The sequence below is a fragment of the Acanthopagrus latus genome, chromosome 12 (genome assembly GCF_904848185.1).
Source record: "Acanthopagrus latus isolate v.2019 chromosome 12, fAcaLat1.1, whole genome shotgun sequence".
Taxonomy (NCBI): Eukaryota; Metazoa; Chordata; class Actinopteri; order Spariformes; family Sparidae; genus Acanthopagrus; species Acanthopagrus latus.
In genome coordinates this window covers 19,352,061-19,369,261 of record NC_051050.1, presented here as the reverse complement: position 1 = coordinate 19,369,261, position 17,201 = coordinate 19,352,061, and the positions used below count along the sequence as shown (strand labels likewise).

General features: G+C 40.3%; 2 protein-coding genes and 1 long non-coding RNA gene across 6 annotated transcripts in view; 2 read left to right on the top strand and 1 right to left on the bottom strand.

Moving 5' to 3' along the window:
- Nucleotides 1-857: 857 nt before the first annotated feature.
- Nucleotides 858-3,732, top strand: nxnl2 (nucleoredoxin like 2). 3 transcript variants are annotated; one of them, XM_037117433.1, is made up of 3 exons: nucleotides 858-993; nucleotides 1,098-1,444; nucleotides 2,662-3,732. In XM_037117433.1, the coding sequence occupies exons 2-3, from the start codon at nucleotides 1,143-1,145 to the stop codon at nucleotides 2,828-2,830; spliced, it is 471 nt and encodes a 156-aa protein (XP_036973328.1). In that variant the 5' UTR covers nucleotides 858-993; nucleotides 1,098-1,142; the 3' UTR covers nucleotides 2,831-3,732. The 3 variants fall into 3 exon arrangements, with proteins under 3 accessions (XP_036973328.1, XP_036973327.1, XP_036973329.1); XM_037117434.1 differs by having other exon boundaries at nucleotides 903-1,015; nucleotides 1,100-1,444; XM_037117432.1 differs by lacking the exon at nucleotides 2,662-3,732 and having other exon boundaries at nucleotides 875-993; nucleotides 1,100-1,448.
- LOC119030085 lies at nucleotides 3,503-9,343 on the bottom strand. Its single transcript, XR_005078158.1, has 2 exons — nucleotides 9,264-9,343; nucleotides 3,503-4,242 (listed from the first exon to the last, which is right to left on the bottom strand). It is a non-coding gene; the product is annotated as an uncharacterized LOC119030085 (long non-coding RNA).
- The window catches only part of csgalnact1a (chondroitin sulfate N-acetylgalactosaminyltransferase 1a), a 34,614-nt gene continuing 23,850 nt past the window's right edge, over nucleotides 6,438-17,201 (top strand). The window contains exons 1-2 of one of the 2 annotated variants that reach the window (XM_037117431.1): nucleotides 6,438-7,606; nucleotides 8,646-8,833. The gene's annotated coding sequence lies outside the window, so the exon portion shown is untranslated. Of the gene's footprint in view, nucleotides 7,607-8,164; nucleotides 8,530-8,645; nucleotides 8,834-17,201 lie in introns of those variants that run through there. The other variant, XM_037117430.1, reaches the window with a different exon arrangement.

Sequence of the window (17,201 nt, the reverse complement as noted above, 5' to 3'; positions counted from 1 at the left end):
CACACTGACCTCCACATGTACTCCATAGACACACTTTAAGCTGTTTAAGTCTAGTATTTTAAATGTAATTCAGCCGACTACAATATTTACACACAAACCATCCACATGCCAAAAGTATTTAGACAATTTTGTGATGCAAAAAGTGTCTTTTTTCCTCAGTGCATGGATACAGCTTCCTTAAATGTAACTCAAACTTCAAACTGCCCCACAGATACAGAAGGGGGGAGGCATAGGTATAGAGAATTAAAATCAAAATTTAATTAGATATCCCAATATCTCTTACGAAGTTTGTGTAGCATATATCGGATGTGAAGGGAGGCAAAATGGAAAATGTGGAGGAAGGAAGTGGTGAAAGGACAAAGTAGCAGGGTGGAAGGAAAAGGAAGTGAAGAAAGGAGCGACAAAGGAGGCAGAAAATGAGAAAAATGACCGATAGAGTAGAAGAAGAAGAAGAAGAAGAAGAAGAAGAAGAAGAAGGAGAAGAAGAAGAAAAAGAAGAAGAAGAAGAGAAAATATTTTCATGTAAATATTTATACAGATTTAAAGATTTCCACTCTCCTGTTTTATTTTTTGTATTGTTTGTATATCATTATGTTTTAGGCATTTTATTATGTTGGGATTTTGTACAACTGCTATCTTGGCCTGGTCTTTTTGATATCTTGATCTCATTGGGTCTTGAATAAAATAAATAATAAATAATATAAATGTACAGAGAAATGGTTGAATATGGCAGCCTATATTAACAAAAATATATGTGTAGTGTAAAAAGTAAAATAATCATCAAAATAATTAGTAAAAGGCAACTGCAAAAATGCAAACATCACATAATGCGGCTCTGCGCATGCGCCTGTCTGAGCTGCCGGAAACTGCTGTGAGACGTCGTGCTGCGGCTGAACTAGCATACGAGCTGCGTTTAAAAGCCACATGGCTAATGAACTACAACGCCGGCTTCTCGTGTCCTCATTGGTCCGCAGGTGATTACCAGGATTGGCTGTAAGTAGCTTTGGCAGAAAAGGTAAACACGACGGTGAAGTAGGAGAAGTAAACCGCGGAAACATGACAAACACGAACACTTGGAGCTGTCCTTGTTTTTGAAGTGTGTGTGTGTGTGTGTGAGAGAGAGAGAGAGACTTATAGCAGCCATGGTGGAGGTGTTCACCGGCCGGACCCTGCTCAATAAAGACGGGGACTTCGTCGACCCGGAGGAGGCGCTGAGGAACAAGGTGGTGGGGATCTACTTCTCGGCTGGATGGTGTCCGCCGTGTCGAGACTTCACGCCCATCCTGTGCGACTTCTACACGGAGCTGGTGGACGAGGGTGAACCTCCGGCTCAGTTTGAGATCGTGTTCGTCTCCTCCGACAAGTCGCCCGATGACATGGTCGAGTACTATCACGACATGCACGGAGACTGGCTGGCTCTGCCCTGGACGGACGATTATAAACAGTAAGTGAAAAGTCAGTGGAAGTTCGGTTGTTGAACTTGTTTGCATACTTACTGAATTTACCCACAACAGGCTGTTTAAAGTATGTCAAAAACACAGTTAGTTGCTCCTAGTTGTGCTTTATTTGCCTTTTATCTTATTAGGATTTAACACTATTGTCTATACAGCCTATTAGGCTCTGCTCCAGCTTATGTAAAGGGGTCACCCTCCTCTCAGGGATTATTGCAGGTTCAGGTGCAGAGCAGACAAACTGTCTCCAACAGCTGAGAGTGAAACTGACTTCAAGGTTGATCTTCCAGTAATAATTTTAAAGGTTGTTAATTGTATTCTATAAATATTTTTTAATACATATTTTGTTGTCTCTGAATGCCGTGTTAAAATGAATTTTGGTCTTTTATTCTGTTAATATACGGATATGTGTTATGTTGTTTATAACAGAATCAAATCAAATTAAATCTGTGACTGTGCAGGAGCATAATGTTTGTCCTCTTGAGTACAAACCTTCACCGGGTCAAGCTCCAGTGGAGGAGAAAGTGCTCTTATCCTTCCCTTACTTTGGTAAAAGTATCAATATGACAATAAAAACCCTGCATTCAAAGGGTTAGCCGTCAGTCGGCTTTATGATAACTAACAAAAATGTCAGAAAACGTTTGAAAATGTCCATTCCAGTTTTACATCTTCATAACTCTTGTGAGAATGTCCTCAAATAATCAATGTGAGTGTGAGATTAGAAGCAAAAGTTAACATCTTTGATGCTGGAACCAGATAATATGAATATCTGTGTTTGAAAAGTAACTGCATGCATATTGAATTTCACTGTGTAGTTGAATATAACTACTGTGAAATATGAATCTGCCAAATGTAGCCAAGTAGAAGTAGAAAAGGCACAATACATAAAGAAATCTGAAAGTCAAATGAAAGGTTATACAGTTTAATTGACTGTATAACTTTGCATCAGTTTTGATATGATTATTATAGGTTTTAAAAAGCTGTCAAGTAACTCCATAATGGCAGTGAAGCACATTGTCCCTCTCAAATGTTGCACAGAAGTTGAATAAAATTGAAATGGTTGAAGTACAAACATCGTGGGTAACTACATGTAATCAGGCTTCCACCACTGTCAAGCATATCATTTGGAAGCTGAGTAAGCAAAGTAACCGTTATGACGGGTGTCCTTTTGTATTGAGTCACGCTTTTTATCCCTCTTTTTCTGTCTTAGTGAGTTGAGGCAGCGCTACAAGATCACAGCTGTGCCCAAACTGGTGATTGTGAAGGAGAACGGCGACGTGATCACAGACAAGGGCAGGAAACAGATCAGAGACCGAGGCCTGGCCTGCTTCAGGTCCTGGTTGGACGCTGCGGAGATCTTCCAGAACTTTAAGGGTTAGAAACACAACGCTAACAAGGACGACATGGAGGGAAATGTCCACCTGTCTATTCACTGGGGCTCCTGCAGCCACATTAGAGAGCTGAACAAAACCAGTTAAATATTTCTACCTTCACTTTAAGTGGTTCAGTGGTTTCCAACCTGGCGAGAAAAAACAAATTATATTGTTGTTGCACAAAATTCGGACTTTTGCTTTTTTCCTGTCAAATCCTTGACATTTTTTAATTCTTCATTGTCAAAAAAAACCTTCAAATGAAATAATCTGACACGGAAGTCTAACTTTGGTTGAATTGCTCACAAGTCATCCTATGATGAGGGGTTTGTAACTACATGTTGATTGTTTTAAAGGGGCAGTATGTAAGAAATTTAGCTGAAAATTGACTAAGATTATCAACAGAATGTGATTGAATAGCGATTTCTATATTATCATGTTGAAGATAGCATGCTATCCAGCTAGCCCTGGCGGTCACAGTCCAAAGCTCAAGTGTGCTGGCGGTCCCCTTGTCCACAAGCTCCTAGTCCAAACCGCTGAGCTAACTAGCTAATTCTTACACATCGCACCTTTTTTAAAGGATGGGAAACGCTGCTTTTACTTGCTGACTTTTACTAAACATTCTATGCATTTAAGACAAACCTCAGGTGTGTCTGTTTAGTCGTAGTGTCTGTAGTTTGTCTCTCTGTTTAAAAACAAAAAAATGCACATGTCAATGTTGTAGGCTAATGCACTAAACAGCTAAACTGTGACCACATTAAGTAGATAACTGCTTTCCAGAGAGCTTGCTTTTGTATGTTAAAGGCTGGACTTGTAGTTCTACTTTGAGCTGCTTTTATATTTTTGTATGTTGTTTTTTAATGAGTTGTTCAGACAGTTATTATTATTATTAAAAAAAAATCCAATTATGACTTTCTTTGGTCACAGAAATGTTGTCTTCCTTTGTTTAATCTCACATGTTCAACACAGTGTCAGTGAGCCTCTGTATGTTTGAACAAACAGAGTGATTCCCTCTTGTCTCGTTAAGATGCACAAAGCCCACAGGACATTGTTTCCAACATGCTGGCACATTCACAGCCTTGCTTCTAATTGCCTTGTTCCCCCATGTGCGCGCTGACACCGCTCTTATCACTTTGTACTTAAAACATCCATCCAGCAGGCAGTGATGACATTACGATGAGCATGCACAGGTGGATCTCTCCACGTCTCTCTGCTTTGTTGTATTAAGTGCTGCAAGTCTTCAAAGAAACACCTTGTCACGCCAGGTAACGCCCGCAGGCTCCATTCAGGAATAATTCAAGCTGAGGATGATGTTTCTCCTCAGGTTGGATCAGATGTATTTATGCGGTCCTTCATCACGGAGAGGTCTCGGAGGTATTCCTGGATCTCTCACAGTGCATCCGAACAAAATGATGCAACTCCTCAAAGACAAAAACAAAAGCACAAGACTCAAATTAGCATGACAAAGAGACAAACATACTGAAAATCACACTAGAAACTTTATTGATCTAGTTGTTCCTCTGTTTCACCTTTGTGGAAGTTGCAGTTCCATTCTCAACCACGTGGGGTCACTGTTTCGCCATATATGTGACAGTGTGTAGTTGTTGGACAGTTTGCACACTTGCTTTATATTTTACTTGAATGGCACATTGTACAAATACATGTCCCAAACTCACTTCCTTGGAGGACCAAAACTGATACCAAATCCCCTTATGTGACCAACTTCCTAAACACTGTCACTGCTTGCCTTGCTCAGATCTAAGGTCTAAGGTCAGGATGTTGTTCACTGTATGTTGTTCACTGGATGTTGAGCTACTTAAAAAAAGTTAATTTGATTAGTTTGATAAAGAGCACTTTCACACCAAAAAACTAAACAAAACACACATGCAGCAATGTATACTATTTAAAATTCCACCCCCACTAGATGTATATTGTTGGCCAAATTTAGCCTTATGGTGAGCCAACTTTGGCCTCCAAGCAGCCGTTGCAAATACCAGTATAATCAATTTAGAGGAATATAGATCGCAAGTAAGTTTTCCAAGATGATTTTGTTTCTTGTCCCGCGGTTGAGTTTATCACCCTCTCAGTAAAAATGTGGAGCCAAGCAAAGAACCGGACAGCATAGATCTTGCCAAATTAAAAACTCATAATCACGTACATGGGTTTAATCAACACACATGTGGATTATATCATAAGTTACATACGTATCATGTCTAAGGAAGAAATATGTTGGTGTCCGTGACTGATTTGTGAAGAAAAGGTGCCGGCACTCTCTGCAATAGTCCAACAAGATCACTGGGAAGATAATCGGGGAGTGGCTGCTATATATTATACAAAAGGTTGTTGTCGTTAACCTTTAAAGTAGCACTCAGGTGTTCCATAGGGACATCCTTCAATGCTTCTCTGTACAATTGTGTCACTGAGGGAGGCTTCTCCTGAATCCACTGCAGCAGAGTGAATGTGTTTTTCTTGTTGCTTCTTTTGTTTCTTTCTTTGTTTGTTGGAGCTTCACTTTGCAGAATTATGCGCAGTTTGTGCGTAGATTTTTGATTGGTTGATACATCATAATTTCGAGCATGTCAAAAAACATTAAATAAAGTGGGGGGAGGCCTTCAAATAACAAATCAAGAAGGACAAAATGAAAATGGAGACAACAATAAACCTCGGCAATCAGTTCGATGAAGACACTGTCATAAAACGACACAACTGTCATGTTCGAAAAGGAGTAGGAAGAACTATACAAAGTGTACAAAGGAGAAAGAAGAAGTACTTCTAGAATGCTGTTTCCGTTCGGCTCTGATGACAGAGGAAAGTGTATGTGTCCTCGCACTCAGTTTCAGTTCAAGACCTGTATATACAAGCAGGATTTCGCCTGGAAGCATTCATTCACTGATAATGCACTTCACAGTCAAGAGAGGGACACGTTAACATGTCCATCAGTTTAACTTATGAAAAAACAACATTTGGAAAAATCCTGGGTTTTTCCATGAGGAAGGAGGAGTAGATGGGCTTCACATTACAATTCAAACATAGGTTATTAAATTTAACATTAATAATTATCAGAGCCCGACCAGGACTGGAATCTTGGGGCCAGTGCTGATACCGAGGTTAAGTGTGAGGGAGCTTGCAATGTCCATGTATCGGCTCATATATACATTTTTTGCAGTGATACCTCAAATGTGGTTATCCAACAAAATATGAACCAGAAGCAGGATATTTCACAACTTGACAGTAAACGTTATATAAGTGCATTGAAACAGTTAACTTCAATTAAAATGTTAAAACATTTCACTCTGTTGTTTTGGGTAAGAAATTTGGATAAACAAACCCTCTTCATTTTCACCACTGAATAAACGAACCTTAAAGGAAGACACAATTTCATACTGTTTTTCCTTGTTCATATGTGGCGGACCCTGCCACCTTTTCTAGCTTCAAACAGTGCTCTGGGGGCTTTAATTTCCTCTAAGGAAAACTTGTTTATTCAGTTATGGAGAGCCAAAATTTTTTCAAGATTATAAATCTCTTGTCTTCATGTTGGCATATACTGGTCAACATATACACCTTTACCAATATATCTGTGATAGGCTAATATCAGCCATTTCGGTCGGGCTCTAATTATTATTATTTGTGTTACTTGAGCGTTTCTCTATATCTTAAAGCTGTGTTTGGAGGGAATCTTTAATGCTCACATCCTGTGCACTCTCACCTCCCCATGTCCAGCCTTCCCTCATATCATCCAGCAGTCGGTTTATCTTATTATAGACCTAACTAATTACATCATCGTAATGGGTGTAGGGGTGTGTGTGACTCCATTATAATATGGTGCCTGTGTGTGTCATGATGTGAGGTCAAAGGTCAATATTTCCCCTTCTTATTTTCTGGCTCTGTAGACTAACACACTGGATGTGGCTTGAGTGTTTTTACACAGTGGTATTGCTGTTTTAGTTGAGTGAAAGACTCGAACACTTCTGTGTAAAAGTAATTAGATAATTGAAAACATGCAGGCTGAAGCTCACAGAGGAATACTTTCAGCCACACAGTTACAGCTGACATCTACATGATTTTATCCACATGGTAGCAGCTGAGCGCTCTGTTTTTTCCCTATTAGCTTCCTGCCCGCTGCCCGACTGAGAGCCCGGTCTGTGCGGAGATCTCTCAGGTCGCTTTAAGATTAAGACGGATCTTTATGTCGACTTCACGTTTATAGGAGTCAGTCGGACTTCTCGTTGCCTTCGGAAATGAAAGGCAGTAGTGTTTCCTCCTCCTGTAACGGTGTCTTGAATTGAACTAACAAGGCTGTCTTTATGTGCGAGGCAGAGAGGAGGAGGAGGGAGGAGAGGAGAGGAGAGGAGAGCCGCCGGAGCCCGCATGAAGGAGCGCCAGTGTCAAGTTCACCATGGCAACAATCAATACTTCCGTTCAAGACCTTCACAATAAGACTCATGTTTGTTTAAGCGTTCTGCGTGACCCCCCCAAACATAAGAACTGCCAGGCCTGTGTGTGTGTATATGATAATGAGAGGTGGAAGGACATCTTAGATAACGTACTTAGTTATTTTACTTAGTTAAAAATAGAAATATCACAGTGTAGCCTACCATAGTAATAGGCCTACCTTGCGATTTACAATTTACAGTTGCTTTTATTGGTGTTTTCAATATAGGCTACACCTTCTTTCTTTGAGCATGCTACTATGCAGTGCTGTCCTGCACTGTACTGTTTACCATTATTTACTCCTTGCCCCTTGCTTTCAGTTTTTGTTTTGGTTGTTCTTACTGTCACCGACAAGTGAGTTGATGTACCTTCATTTATTATCATTATGATTATTATTTTTGCCATAAGAGCTTTATATTTTAAATGTGGGACATTTAATGGTGTATTGTATGTCATGTATGTTTACATCTTAAGCCTATGCTACCCACACACCTAATGTAAAAGTTTTGGAGGGAGGAGAGGTGGGAACCGGATATACAACAGTGCTAACCAATTTCTAGGTTTTGGGACTACAAACTTTATTAGTTAATGACTTCAATAAAGACACAATTCTGATTTATTTGCATAATATGTATCCAAATGAAGACAATGCAATTTCTTTTTAATTTCTTTGTATAGGTTAGTGCCAAAAATGTAGAAACTTTGAGGCACTTATACACAGAGCACAAATAAAGAGGGAATTTACACATCAACACTTTATTTATTTAGAGTGTCAGATGAAAAGACTGACACCCCTCTCATGATTGAAGTAGTTTATAAACATAAATATATGAAGCTACTGCTGTCAACCGCTTAGCTTATTTTAGCTTAGCTCTTAGCTAAGTATAATGACAGTTGCAGCGGGAAACCGCTAACCTTGTCTTACTTCCTGGATTTCCCCTTGTTGCCTGGCAACTTCACAGAAGATCAGAAAAGCTCCATCACATAGTTTAACCCTGTTAAAACCGCCATTCTTTTGTTTTTACACTTTCCCGCTGTAAACAAGATAAAGCCTATGTGTTAGTCTATTGTAAGTGAGGTTTGGTGGAGCTGGTGGCCTGCGGAGTCAGGCTAGCTTTCCCCGTTTTCCAGGAGCGTTATGACGGCCAACGCTAAGCTAACGTTATAACTCCGGACTTCTTTTAAGCAAGCAAGTTTACCTAGCTGTTAACTTTGTGCCATATTAAAACTGAAACCCACTTAAAGCAATGTTTACCGGTCAAATAATCGTGAAACAGGTTTGTAAGGTAGTTGAGTGGGCTTGAAAAAAAAAAATTTAACTGGGTAAACCTGTGTGTGTTCTTACTAGAACCAGACCCAGTAACACGAAGCTTGTGCTGTATTTATTGTGAAGGCCGCAGCCCTCATGTTCCGGTGTTAATCTGCCTCTGTGTGCTGGCGGCACAAACGCTCATACCCGCTCCTGCACTCCGCAAGTGTCGGCAGTGGACCGGTGGAGGGCTGCGGGACGGGACCGCAGCAGCGGGACAAAACAAGACCTTCACTCAGGATGGACTAAAGCAACGACTGGCGGAGCAAGAGGTCAGTTGAAAGGGCATGTTAACTACAGATGTAGTTAGCTGACAGACATAAAAAAAAAAATAAAAAAAAAATAAAGAAAACATAGCCACAACATCTTAACCGCGAGCTTGTGTTGATCACTCGCACGCTGCTTAATGTTAACTTTAAGTTTGCTGCACTCATGGGACACATTCAGCAACTTTTCATGTGCAGTGAGATCAGATCAAGCACGTTCGCTATGAAAGCTGACAAACATGTGGCTGAGAATAACTTGTACGTCCTCATCCATCCTTGCAGCTGAGACAGACTTGTTCTGTCATATTTGATATAAATAATAACAGCCCTTAAATGCAAATACTATCAAAGAGCAGCCAGGTAATCAATCAGTCGGGCACTTTGAAGCAAAATCAGAAAGGAGGAATAAAAAAATAAAAAAAATAAAAACGCTCACCGTAATTTCAGTTAGATAGAGCAGACCCAGATAACAGAATTACATGCACTCAGTGTAAGTGCAGGCGTCTTTTTTCCACAGTGTTCCTCTGCTATCACATACACACACACTCAAACACGCGCGCACATGCACACACACACATGCCTGCATACAGTACACAGCATACAGAGTGTGCTGGTGGGTTTTATCAGGGAAAATGGTTCTAATCCTGCTTAGTGCACTCACTAGCAGGCACCTAGCACCTAGAAATATTTGGTTTGCAAGCTGCCAGAGTTGTTTTGCGCATATTGGAAGAATGAGACCGGAGATTATGTGGGATTTGGAGTTGTTTAGCAAGCAGAGAAGAGAAAGACTTTGCAGAGTGTACACATATGCATTATGCACTGGGTAAATTACTGACATGCCTGTACCCTATATGAGTGATCCACTGGAATAATTGATGTGATACTTGATGACATATATGTGCCTTTCCGTGCCTGGAAGATAAAGTTGTCCCCTTTAGATGCTCAATATGTGTGTGTGTGTCCTACATGTGTGTTTAGAGCATGTCTGTGAGTGTGTGTTTTGCTGCCTGGCAGACATCATGTACTCTCATGTTTCACAGATCAGATATCAGGATCTCGCCGGACATTTTAATGGCACTGATGTAACGTCCCCTGCAGCGTATTGACATGCTACCTCTGATGATATTACAGTTGCCCTTGCTCAGTTGGTTTATGCAAAGCATTGAATTAAAAGTAGAGCTTATGCATGGCAATCAAGTGTTTGTTGCCCCTAGGTTTAACTGTCATCGGATGAACAAATGTTTACTTTCAAGGTGGAGCAGTTTCATTTTGTTACAGAACTTGTTCTGAGTGTTAAGCACCAAACCACTTACTGTGTGCTTTTGCATGCGAAGAAGCTAGAGTTGAGAAACGTCTTCTGTTCTGCTGGGTAATAATTTCTGTGTGATAGTTTACCATCCAGGGAGAAGAGGGAAGTAATGAGCTCTGGCCCTCACTGTTATCGGCCCGCGGTTGTTACCGCTTTCACAACTCATTTGCCAAACATTTCCGTACGATAGATTCTCTTTCAGCGGACCTCTGTTACCCAAGTGGCAAGAATTGCAAAAGTGATGATGTGCAATTATGATGGTGCGGTGCAGGTGATAGGCTGCGATGAACAGCAGACATTGTTATAGACTCAGGGTCCAGTTGAAAGGCAGATATTCCATAAAATGAATTGCATACAAACGCACATTTAAAGGTCTTGATCTCCTTCTCACAAGGAGACAATTCTATGAATTCTATTCTACCATTGTCTCCACAGCTGGGATCGATAGCATCTTGTGCTAAACCTTGATTAAGATGTTTTTAAATTCCAGTGATATTTAAGGGGCTTTATGTGACAATTTGTAGCAATATACATGTATTAATCACTATTTTATTGGCCATATGTGAGCGGATTGTAATATGGTGTGAAAAATGAGACCCTCATCCTTTCTCTAGGTTGCTTGTACAAGCCTGTGGATGATTTGTTTAAGTTGTTTAATGCTGCTGGACTGTGGATTTCTTTGTGAAGCAATCCCAAACTACATATATCACCATCATCAACATAATCTTTGCAGCATAACAGCAACAATTTTTTTTGACCTTCGTTGTATGTACTTCGTTGCAACTGAGAAGCCCGTAGCAGAGGGAGTGTCTTACCGAACACACCAAGGTTTATTGTGTCGCACCACAATTAGGCAGAGATGAGCAGTGCCCTACTGGAATTGTGTTGTGGTTTTTCATTGTGTTTTACTGAATGAGGAGGTGCCCACTAATTTCCCCATTCTGGACGGACACAAATAGCACATTGTAGAATTATGTGGTGGCTGGCATTGTTGTATTGGTTAATGAAAGAGATCAATTTTGTTTTTTTGACTCCAACGGGCACTAAAATCAATGTTTGTGTACCCCACTGTTCATTGTGGATGGCATCAGAGTCACTTGTTTATGATGGCTGACAGATAGTTCTTCTGTCTTTATACACAGCACATCGCCCATTCTCGATAAGAGCCAGACAGATACCCGATGTCCAAATAGGATACAGCAGCCGACACTGAAGACAATTTGATAACAATATACCAGTAAACACACAGCATAATTAAGGGTCCCTCAAAGGATAAGTTCACCCAAATAAAATTAAGCTGTCATTGCAGACCGATAAAACAGAGATTATTTATAAACTAGGAAAATATTTGAGCAATGTTTTACCTCTCTTTGAATAACTTGGATTGTACTGGGAATCTATTCTTGTCATTTACGACTATATTATAGTTTTGTATTGTGTTTGTACTCCACACCATGATTTAGTGATCAAGAGTAAATAAAAAGAAATCTGAATCTGTACCCCCGTAATCTCGGGGATTCCGGAGATTTGAATGACACTAGACGAGCTGTATGGAGCCATGTTGTGTCATGTCCTGGAAATCTGGGCTGTGTGTAATATTAAATTGCCACTTTTGAGTGGCAACAACCAGACAACTTCTGTTAATCATATTATATTGTAATAAACACATAATAACACATTCTGACTGGCCAAAATGCCCAATTTAACAGTAGGATAACTGGCTGATCCCATAGCTGAACTGCTAAATCAAAACAATGAGCTGAAAGATGTTAAAATGCTCAATAAAGAGTGTCACATGTACAGCGGCAGTAGGGCTGCATCTAATAACTATACTCATTATGAATTAACTGCATATAAATAGTCAGAAATGTGTGAAAAATCTCCCCTATCTATCTCTTTATCTATATTCTCTGCTGCTGCTATGACCCATTTTCCCCATGGGGCCCATTAATGTTTCATCTGATACAATCTAACCTAACTTCGAAGAAATGGGACACTTTGAGGACCAGCGGAGAGAAAGGGAGAGGGGAGGAGGAGGGGGAGGGATGGCAGTGGATGAATGTTAACACGGGCCGCTTGTAGTGAAGTAGAGGAGTGTAATGTGGTGTTTTTTAAGGGCCTTCCAGATGGCACGTCGACAGGAAGGTTCCGGGGAAACCGGCCCCTAATGAATGGGAGGCAGAATCACCTGAGGGGACAGGAGACATCAAAGAAACCTTTCTCTGAGTCTCGCGCCTTCTTTTCCTCCCACATGCTCACTTTATACTGATTCTCTCCATTCTCTCCTCTCACCATATATCTGATCTACTAGCTTAATAGTTCCCTCAAGTAATCCGTGGGCATGGTTGACGTTCTCACCAGTCTCCTTTTTTTTTTTCCACGCTCATTTTCACATTTATCTTAATTAATCTCTCCTCTCCTCTCCTTGTTTCCTCCCAAGAGGACATTCCTCATTTTTACAGTCAGATAGCTGCAGGGCAAGTTCAGACAGAGCCGTCTGAGCAGACGAAGCCCTGACATTCACTGAGGCCAGCGTGCTCATAAAATGCATTAACATCCTTGACCTGTAACAAATACACAGCCCACTAGAGGCTGTAGGAAGACAGGAGTGGGGGATGAAGGCAGACGATGTGGAGCAGAGTTTAAACATGCATGGTTCTGTGGTTTATCGGGTTGTTTGCAATGATCACAGAGGCCACTTTCTGAGATAGATTTGATGTGTATGTGAGGAGGGGGCGCTGTTTAAAAGATTAATGCACCCAAGCACTCTCATATAAACGTGTCTAGATTTGGGATGAGTATTGAATGAGAAACCATGAGTTTAAAGAACTTATTTTTTTTGCATTTTATAGCTGATTTTCTCCAGATAAAATATAGTTTACTTTTAGGATTGCACAATTTATATCCTACCAGTAAAGTACTGGTCTGATACTGGGAGATTGGTGCAATTCTACCCAATAGATAGACTTAAATGTACTTTGTATCAAGCATCCATTGGTTTCCATTAATTACGGTATCAGAGACACATCTGGTCAGCCTCTCAAAACTTTTTTCAGGTGTGTAATTCAACATTTATAACATCATGTCTGTAATATTTTATTGTGTGGTAGTGTGGAGACTTTTAAAGTTGAACTCGCACAAAGCTCATCTCACTCATCATACTCTCCAAGTGGTGGAAACTGTTGTATAATGTCTCCAGCAGCTCTGGAGGAGTGAAGTCTAATGATGTCACCGGGGGTTATCTCAGCTTGGGGTTTAATGACGACTCACTCAAAACAAAAAGCCTGTGTGCAATCTGGTGGCCTTGAGTTTGAAAGACCTGGGTGTTTATCAGTCAGGGGTGGTCTAACAAAGAAACACTGTTGGTCACATTATGTGAAACCAGGGGTTAATAATAATAGTAAAAAGAGTTCTGTTAAAACCTGCACTACAAGAAAAGTGCCCTGAGATAACACTGTTATGATATGGCTCTATATGCAGTAAATAAAACTCACTTGACTTAACTTGACTTAATGATGGTCCTGTCGTAGATACTTACTGTGCTGGTATTGATTTATAGCTCATCACATTCCTTTCATTGACAACAACATAACAACACTAGATGGATGAATAGTGCTTTATTTATATTCCTGGAGGTACAATAACTGTGTTCACTGTGGTGGAGGTGTGTTTCTAAATGAGAAACTAACAGAGGCTTTTTTTTAAAACTTGCTTCACGTTGCATCATTCTCATAAGCTGCCGACGCTGAACAGTCACAGTTTGTGTAGTCCCCATGTTTGTCAGTGCTGTTCTGATATGTAGTTTTTGAAAAGGCACACATCTACGTGCACTGGCTGCATGTTAAGGTTCCGTAGCTATGCCTTCAACTCTTAAAGGATAAGTTGAAGCAAAAATCTGTCTCATCTGCTCACCTGCATGCTGATTAAAGGTCAAGTAAGGTTTTCGTAGTCCACAGGACATTTCTGGAGCTTCATGGCATTGTAGTGTTCTCCCAAACCACTAAAGTAGATGCAGATTCCAGAAATCTTCACCCAACCGAATGGGTTTGAATAGATAATTAGTTGTTTTTTTTCTGTTTTAAAATAAGTCAGTTTCATTTATGAAGCCTAAAATCACTATCACTTTGCCTCAGTGGGCTTTACAATCTGACAACATCCTCTGTGCTCAGACTCTTTATTAGAGTAAGGAAATACGGTGTAATATAATGTAAGAGGTTGCTGCAATGCTGTTTTACTGTGAAGCTCCAGAAATGTTTTGTGGACTTCAACACTTCACCTGACTTTCCACCTGAAGGAGGGTGAATTTTCATTTTTGGGTAAACTTGCCCTTTAATGCATAGTCAATAATCCCTCTTTAGCCTTTGCTGATCAGATTTTAACCATCCATTTGCTGGTCCCCTAGCTTTATTGAATGCAACGTTGAATCAATCCAACTGCTTTATATTCATTAAACTTGCAATGATTACGTAACTTTGGCAGAACTTAATACTAAGTGGATTTTAACTGTGATCGATTGTGCAACTCATGTATCAAGTCTGTTTTTAGACTTGCATAACCTGCAGAAATTTATGGAAAACAACGGCTCTTGAGTGTGAACCTGAAAACAGTCAGCAGTCATTTAAGATTAGCTTATCTTGCAATCATAGAGCTCCGACATGGCATCACACTGAGGAGATCCTTTAAAGCAGATACAGTTTCTCTTCTGTGGTTTTCTCCTCTCTTCTCTGCAATTTTTCTCAGACTCAGACACACACTCAAATCCTCTCAATTAATGCATCTGCAGAGTGTTCCTGCCTTTGAAAAGAGCGTACACTGTATGGTCTCAGTGCATACATTATTCTTTCAGAGTGACCTGCTTGAGCTCGAATACATTAAACACCAGCAGCGAGGAAAGAGAACTGGCTCTTTGGATCCGACAGCACGGCCGAGATGCCACATTTGTCATGATGAGAGGGTCACAAGGTTGCTTCTCAAATGCCTCAGACATTCAAAGGTCGGCCTGTGTAGGCTGTTGGACAGAGAGGAGCATACACACACGGATAACCTGTCAGCTGTGTGTGATTTCTCCTGTACTAGTGTGACTGTCGACCAGTAACAGGACTGAGAAGAAGCCTTGCTCAGTACTCTCTTTTTTCTCATCCTCTTATTCCCTTCTGACTCATTTCAATATAGATAAACACAGCACTTTTAACAGGTGTTAAGAGGGACACATTAATATTTTTGCTGCAAATGGAACACACACACACACACACACACACACACACACACACACACACACACACATACAAATGACCCGTGGGCAGGAAGCAGCAGCGGGAGGTGGGGAAGTGATTTCAGAGGCTGAACCAGATGCTGCAGCGCTCAGCTTTGGGAACATCTCTGGTCACCCACAAGAACTAAATCATCCTCTTTCTCCTCTCTCCTTTTCTCTCCTTTTGACAGTTTGATTATTTATTTCATCTCTCTGTGTTTGACCCTCTCCCACATCTCGTCACAGCATCGCTGTCTATTTCTAGCAGAGAGAATGAAATATGTGAGAAGAGGGGAGAGTACATTTATCACTTGTCATCTGAGGAAGTGGGAGAAATGTGTCCTCTGTGTTGTTTTTCTGTTGGTAAACAAGCCTGACAGCTTGTAGATTCATTGGTTCTGTTACGCAAAGAGGATTTGGCAAACGCCTCTTAGTGAGATCTTTGACGGAGGTGGCGTGTACTGAACAGGTTGAAACAAATGTGAGGAAATGATTATCAGCTTCTTGTTCTGCCCGACACAGTTAGAGAGGGAAGACGCGGGAAAACAGGAAGTGTATATTTTAATCTCAGGTTCCCATTTCCTGTTGAAATGAGCTGCTGCTGTGATTAAACAATTGAACAGGTTTTTTACAAGAACAAATATAATGAAATACATTAACATGCCGTAAAATGTGCATATTGTTGGTTGAAGTCAGGTTGAGGTCACACATTCAGATTATGTCATTTCCGTTTGGGTTTACTGGAAAGAAGCGTAGAATAGAGGCGTATCATCAACAAAGATTTCTGTAGGCTAAAAGAGATACATTGTAATTCAAGTGAAAGACTGCCTTGGGGTAACTTCATCACTGTGTTAACACAGCTCAGAGGCTGCAGCCATGCTCTGTGTGGGCACATGGATGCTTTGAGCTAAATGCTAACATCAGCATGCAACATTGACTAGTAAGCACTAAACACAAAACAGCTGAGGCTAATGGGAGTGTCAATAGTTTTGCGGGTATTAATTAAAGTATAACACAAATTTTAAAATCCTGATGATGGCGATGAGGAAAAGTTTGGGGGTCATCAAAGTTTGACATTTCACTGAAAACTGAAAGGGAAAACATTAGTCAATTGACAAATTCTGAAAGAGACATCCTCTGGGGTCGTTAATGTACAAAATGCTGATTTGAATGCTAAACATATCATGACAATTCATCTAATATTGAGATCTTTCTCTAAAGACCATAACTACACTGGACTATTTCTTCTGTGGAAATCTGAATCATTCCTATTATAATAATATTTGTTTTACACAATGTGCAAAGGAAATATAAAAATCGTACAATAATTCAAAGCAGGAAATTACAGACGCCTGTGTATGCATCCCTCCACCAAAAGAAATCAGAGATAATTATTTATCTGTCGGTGTCCCTGTGTTGCAGCTGTAGCTATCCCCATGGGGAGTCCAGTAACCAGAACTGAATCGACTCATTCACTCCCAGTGGTTTGACTGCGAGTCTCTGCTCATAAATCTCAGTCACACCAGCCGCCTTGCAGCGATGAATCTTTCTCTTGTTACTTAACAACAGGGTTTGGCAGCTCTGCCACAGAGGATCTGTGCATCTGTTGTGTTTGTGATACGTTTGGTGATTTTTAAAAAGTAATATGTCTAAGTTATGTTGCAGGGGAAAAAATACAGTGCTGTAAAAAACAAACAGATTTTTGTTTCAGTATCATTTTCAAGAATAGCAATGCTATATTTTTTATATTTATAATGTGCTGAAACTTTTTTCAGTGAGTTAGACAGCAATAAAAGTTAGTTGAAGAAAGATTA

Excerpts from the sequence above, each read along its gene's own strand:
- nxnl2 (XM_037117433.1), top strand. The coding sequence starts at position 1,143 with ATGGTGGAGGTGTTCACCGGCCGGACCCTGCTCAATAAAGACGGGGAC. Across the intron at positions 1,445-2,661 it reads TGGACGGACGATTATAAACA|TGAGTTGAGGCAGCGCTACA; the intron begins GTAAGTGAAAAG and ends TTTCTGTCTTAG.